At 37.3% G+C, this 7,035-nt stretch overlaps 1 protein-coding gene across 1 annotated transcript in view; it reads left to right on the forward strand.

Annotated features, from left to right (window-relative positions):
- The window catches only part of ptprn2 (protein tyrosine phosphatase receptor type N2), a gene marked incomplete at its 5' end in the record, with an annotated part of 140,991 nt that overhangs the window by 30,289 nt on the left and 103,667 nt on the right, over window positions 1-7,035 (forward strand). The window contains 1 exon segment of the mRNA XM_014013339.1: window positions 4,803-4,916. Coding sequence (XP_013868793.1) covers window positions 4,803-4,916 — 114 coding nt within the window.

Here is a 7,035-nt window from a genome sequence, read left to right on the forward strand (position 1 = left end):
GAAAATGGATGGATGGATGGATGGATGGATGGAATGAAAAATTTCCTGTAACCTGAAAAAAAGTAGCAACCAGTGTATGAACTTACTGTCAAAATTTTAAATCCTTGACTATTTCTTCTAATTACAAACTAGAAAAAAATATATTGTGTGCTTTCAATTATAGTTCTTGAGAATAAATTTGAATCAGAGATCAAAATCAGCCTTGAAAACTGCAATCCTAACATTTCACATTCCTGCCAACTGTGATTTCATTCAAAGGGGAGAAAAAATAACTCCAATAAAATGACACCTTTGGCACAATGAAATAAAATCTACAGGGAGTGTTTGGTAAATACTGTTACAGCTAATTAACCCAGTAGGTCGGGGTTACTTTCCCATCAGGACTAAAAGATTAAAGAACAAAAATAATTCAAATTAATTTCTTTTTAGTTTTTACAGATRTTACCATATCGTTGATTTAGTGCATCATCATTCAGTCTCCTGCTGTCGTGTCTCAGATTAAATGCATGGTCATATCTTCAAAAAAAAAAAAAAGATTTTCTAGAAGTTCCTTTAAAAGGAGAAGTGATTAACCTGGAAAGGCATTTTAATTTGCAGCTCTTCGGAGTCTTTGGTCTACTGGTTTTATACGCTAAGCTAAAGTGCAGCGAATAAGTGCTACATGTTTCCCCCGGGGTGCAGGTTGGCTTCTATTAAACACTTAACCAACAGTGTTGAATCGATCTGCGGTYATCGTGCCTCCTCTTGGACCAATATTGTCTGAAACGTCTGCACTGTATTTTACATTTAAATGATTTAGGTGAAACGTTTATCGATCAGTAACAAGTGCAACTGMAGCATAAACACAACAAAATGCAACAATGAAAAAGCCCTGCATGGGCAGAGAAAAAAGGGATGAAGAGGCAAAACCATAATCAGTTAAAGACCTTGTATTCCTTAAAGGAATTAATATTGCYTGCTGCCATTTATGCCATAATTATGCACAAACCTAAAATGGATTGATTCCAAAAGTTAGCTAGTTAGTTAGTTTCATTAAGTTTGTCTTGTAGTTTATGAGATAATATGCTAATAGACACACAAACACTTACAAAAAAACAAGGCAACAACATGATTGCCCACATAACCCGGAATCATAGATAAATATTTACTGGTAAAAATGAAACAAATGTGTTCCCTAAAATAAAAAATGCTATTGTAAAGATTAATTATACTTCAGAGCCACGTTTAGTAAGCAGCGAGCTTTGATGTTGGCTCTGAGAGTCTGGTTTATCTTTATTAATTCTTCTATTTACATGTGCTTGACACTCATGCATAAATATAATTATCATATCAGAGCCACAACTGTCGCAATAAAAGGCCAAAATAAGTCGTAAACACTTCATTAGTCAGACCGTGATCACTTTAGCTTTTGTYCCTGCACCGTTTTTCATTAGCGGACTACATCTGGCCGGTCTCGGCACATTGATTTCAGCCCATTCATTTTCCTGACATGAATTGCACAGCTAATACACCTGTTCCAATACGTCTTCATTTGTCTCCCGGGTTCGCCTGCCTCTGCTCTGACATACAGTCTTTAAGAAACGCTTTGCTGACTGTCAGCTTTGGTGTTTTGGCTCCTGTTATTCCCCAGCATTAGCTTTCACAGTTTAAGTAGCTTTAGTGTTGCTTTTTATGTCTCAGTGGGAAGAGAGACGGTGTCTGGATTTAATGCTTTTTCACCTTTTTTTAAGCTGAAAATCTTCCTTATTCTTGTCAACATGCAGTAAATCCACATGCAGCTCCTCTTTACTGAAGATGTCCCTCTTACTGGATTGTGCATTTAAAGATTGATTAATTGATTTTGGTTTGTGGCTTTTTTCTTTCTTTTTTTTTTTTGCATTATTATTGATCAAGGTTTATTATGGCCTGCAGCTGAAGGCAGAACTTGAGTGTATTTACCTGTGAATGTATATCTGTTTGTTTGTAAAATAGTTCATAAACCACAACTGTGCCATTCTTCAACACTAAAACTCTGGCTTTAAAGGCTGCGGGTGATATGCATTTCTTCAGTTACTCAATTTGTTTTGCTGCCAACATATTTTGGGTTACAAAATGGCAAAAAAAATAAAAATATATATATCACAAGGATCAAGCCAAATATGTATTCACAAGACAATCGCCCACATACATTATATTTTTGGCACAATAGCTGACATATCTTTGAAAAAAAAAACTCAGTTCAGCTGCTCTGCTTTTTCTCATGTTATTTTCAGCTTTTGACAAGCCTCGGCGGATGCAACACATGCTGCGCTCCTCCAGGCCTGAAATTAAATTGTTGTTTTTTGCTGTCAAAAAAAGAGTGTGGAAAAAAAAACGTGTTCTGTTTTTCTTCAAGCTGTCAACTAAAATGAGTCTCGTCTTGATCCCCACAGTAATGTGAATTAACACACAAAACAAAGGGATGGAACAAATCTTTGCGATCAACATCTCAATAAATCTGTGGGAAGTTACGCTTGCTAAACAGAGATTTCTTCGTCGTAGAATACTTTTTCCTTCTCTATTTATGGGAATGTCCCTGACAACGGAAATGGAAATAACTATCACCATGAAGACCGCTGAGGGATTTGGAGCTTTAAACATTTAACGGTTTCCTGTCATTTGTTATGTCACCAGACACCCTTTTATTTCTAACTTTGCAATTTTCTTGTCATTAAATTATGTAAAATATTGCAATTTTCTTTAAAACAAAGTGTTATTTGTGTGAGCATGTGTGGGCTTGTATTAGAATAGATTGCCGGCTGGCAAAACAGCAAAACCTACAATCATGGCAGTCTTGTGATGCACACACGTCTGTAGGTGGAAACTTTTCCTGTCTGAGAGCTCAGAATAGCTGCAGAGCGTCTCCTAGTTTGTTCAATACCTCCAGTTTCTTTTCTTTTTGTTTACTGAATTACTTTTACTGAGTAGTCATTAAACTTGTCACTGAAAGAAACCTATCAATGTCATCTAATAAATATTTGTACCATGAAAAATGACCCGTTTAGAGTGAACCATGGAGTCTTTGGATTAAACATACTCCAAAAAAATATGTGTGGCGTACCTTTGAACAGTTAAACACAAAAACAGCATATTTATATATAATCTGACTCCARCAATGTCTGTATYTGTCACAAAGAGACACTTGATTTGGCTGCTCAAAATGATCTCAGGGCCACACGTTAAATATCTTGTGGCCAGGCATTAACTATACTGTGATCACACAATATTTTTTTATCTATTGTTACCGAACATATTTAACTAATGATATTTATTCACCCTTATTCACCTTCTTAATCAGATTCATATAACAAAATGTGAGATCATAAGATATACGTGTTTGTTTGTTCCGTTAGCATTTTTTTTTTCATGAAACTGTGGATGACATTTAATGAAACTCTCTAAAAGTTATCATACATCTATCTATCTTTAGGAAACCTAAAAATGGGCTATAAATCTGTGAATTTTGCAGTTATAAYGCTATAACGTGGTAGTAGCTGAGCATCATCCCCACACACTCTAAGCACTACACATTTTACAACCCTGACTACAAAATATCCTAAAAACTGCTGGATGGATTTTAATGAAACTCTCACCACATGATTATCTGCATCTGATTAGAGTTTCTGCAATTCAAGATGGCCACCTCAGCTATTTGACATTGTTAGCCAAAACATAAAAAGTCAAATTACAGAAAGCCAGCTAAAAGTTGGTATGGTAGTAGCAGATACAGTAGTTATCCCAAAAATATGGCAMTAACACATCTCACAAGATCTCACAATATCATGAGATGGTACACACTGCAACATCGTTTACAAGGTTTGACTAAAATGGCCATAACTAAGTTTTCATCACAAGAAGAATTTTTATTTAAAGCTCAGTCCTTTAATACTGGCATGCAGTTTGTGTCTGCAATTTATTGCAATGCTTTGTGATATTGATTTTATTCTGTGCTCCCTGGTTGATACCAGGTTGATTTTATTTTACTACAACCAGGGTTAAAAATGAAGAGAAAAAAACAACCTACAACAAATAATGAACACCAAATCTGCGTGTGTTTTGTGGATATGTAAGCGTCGTCATTAATGTCTGCTGTCACTGTCTGATATCCTGAGGCTAATTAATAGAAGGCTGTGATGTATGACCAAGTGTTGATTCACATCATTAGTCCCCATCTAATCACAGCGGCATATTTTTTTCACATACTCTCACGTGAAACCTCACATATGCTCTGGTTGCATCTGCCTCCAGAGATCGTCTTTAAACTAAAACTTAYACGTTTGGAGAGTTTCGCCAACAAGGTGCAGAAATTTATCTTCTCAGCCGAGGGGGAAAAAAAAGTGGTAGCTTGGTTCATTTATATTCCAGACCTCACATTTACACACTGCTTTCTGACCCCCCTCTTCCTCCTCAAGCATCTTTCAGAGGTCTAGACCAGCCATTGAATTATGGGCTGATAGTGAGTCTGTGGCGTGAGTTGCCTGGCAACTCAGGCAGGAGGCCTGCTGATAGGGAGATTACCAAGGTCTCTGATAAAGTCCTTTCTGCTGTGATTGTCTGCTTATCGTAGAGCTGTCAGACAAAAAATGTCAGCTATTACCCCCCCACTCCTTCGAGAATAGAATAAAAATCAGATGTACGAAACGCTGCAGGTGCCTCACATGATTACAGCCTTTCATCCGAGCCTGAAGACGTCATTAGGCATCATCAGAGTCCCGAAACGTGTGCTGAAAATGTTGTTTTGCTTGTCATAAACCTGTTCTCACCATGTCCTTCCCTCTGTGCAGACGGAGTGTTCGGACGGTGCCAGGAGTTGGCCGGGGCAGACTTATACACGTACGATATTTCTTCCTCTGCTCTGCAACGCCTCAGGGTGATCCTACAAAAGCTGGCTCATAGAGGTACAAACCGCCTGTCTGTCTTTGTCCACATCTTACAGCAACTGCCTTCGGTGGGACGGGCGCCAAATAAACAAAAATTGTCTTTTCGGCTGGCAGAACACGCCACCTCAGAGCTAAAACAGGTCATTTGACTCGTATTGGACCATTGTTTTTCCATCTTTTTCTAACTAATGAAGCCAGTTTTATTGGCTTTTGTGCTGGTTGGACATTTAGAGGTGATTTTGTGGGTGAACAACTGGGAGGTTTGCAGTGTAATTACATTGAACGGTCTCTCCACCGCAGCTGATGGACAATAATGTGCTTGTTATAACATGTTTCAGCTTCAGGCAGATATAATGTCTTTATAACAGGACAAACGTGACTATAAACCTTCATTAAAAGTGACGAGAGAGAGGACTACTGTTTCTTGTTTGGGTGTAAACTTTCGTTTGTTCATTCAAACTTATTAAATTTATGTAATTTAAATTATGCCTAATTTTATGCTCATTTTTTTCTGCTTGTTACTGCTGAATCATGGTCGAAATGGCTGCATCTCCAAGCAGTGTTTTGCACAAATGAGGTGCAACCAGTTGAAGTAATAAACAATTTACAATTTTGAGAAAAATAATATAGCGTGTTATAAAACAGTAAGTATGTATTATTTTTTTCAGTCTATTCTAAGGCATTTTGTTACCTGAAGTGTAATTTGATAATAGTTGTAGGTCTACGTAATTAATTGTTGAGAACATGGCACATGTATCCAATTACTGTGCAAAGTAATTCATTACATTGTATAGAGTTGGCATGGATTTTTAGGATTATTAAGTAAATATTTACTTTGGGAAAATACAGTTCTTATATGAAAATTAAGATGTTTTTACATATTTTCTCTCTTGTTTAATAGAAACCGTCATCTGCATGTATAGTTTTCCTCCACCAGGAGGCAGTAGACACCTTTAACACAGACTGGACCACGAACAGCACTAATCCAAATTGGCTTTGCGAGCCACTCGGAGCATAATATCTTTTAACAGGCGTGAAGCTGTGCTGGAAATCATTAACAGTGTGGATAAATTAAAAAAAGGGAAATTGAGGAACAAAGAGGGGGATGAATATTAGGTAAAGTTATTTCATATTTAATTATTAGCACTAACAATAAACAAGAAAGACAGAAAGGAGAGGAAATCTGCAATGTAATGTTCTTTTTATTTATTTAGTTTTTTAAAGATCTATAAATGTTCTCCCTCTTCTGTGACCTTGTGCTTCAAGACAGCGTTTTACAGACATGACATCATCACTTTGAAACATTTCCACCCCTTTACTGTCTTGTTGAATCACATCCACAGACAGAGAGCATTATCTGCGGATGAGTCGACAATACACCGTTAATGCTCGCTGGCATGTTATTCTTATCTGCTCAACAGCTATTGAAGTGTCATCTCTGAGGCGTGTGGGACACTTTTTTTTTTACCTTAGACGGGACTGTAGAGACCATTGTACTGTAAGCTAAATTAAAGAGATGAAGGAAAGGGGAGGGAAAAAAAGAAAGCAAGACGAACATCAATGGAATCGATTTACAATTCTCTTTATCTTGCATCAGAGCAGGTAGAAATCACACMATCTCTACTCACCGCACAACACCAATGTCAGTCAGATCAATAGAAACTGACCCTTGTACAAAAGGGCCCAGGTTGTCTGGATGTGTCCCTACTGGCAGAGCACATTGTCTGGTATTAAATTTTCATCACAATACCTTTGAATGCGAGGCGCAATCATCCAACTGCAAATGACACTTTTATATTTTGCGGCATCCAAAGCGAAGGGACTTTAGTATTCAGTGTGTGCAGCCACAGTGCAGCCACACATTTGATAGCCTCTATGTTGCTGTCACACTGCTTTGGAACCATATTGTGTTTGTATGACCCAAGATAAGTGTGCAGATTCAGACGCTCCAATCATTGCAATTTCACGAACAAACATTTAAAATAAAAGACTTTTTATTTAGCCTTACCATAAAGCTGACTGTTGTGAAACTGCAGCTCACCAAGCACTTTTTGAAGGTTTTTCTTTTTTTAGATAAATCTTGTTCACACAGAAACATGTCTTTTCTTAAAAAAAAACCCTAAATTGGACGACCCCC

Source organism: Austrofundulus limnaeus, unplaced genomic scaffold (genome assembly GCF_001266775.1).
Source record: "Austrofundulus limnaeus strain Quisiro unplaced genomic scaffold, Austrofundulus_limnaeus-1.0 Scaffold100, whole genome shotgun sequence".
NCBI classification, from domain to species: domain Eukaryota; kingdom Metazoa; phylum Chordata; class Actinopteri; order Cyprinodontiformes; family Rivulidae; genus Austrofundulus; species Austrofundulus limnaeus.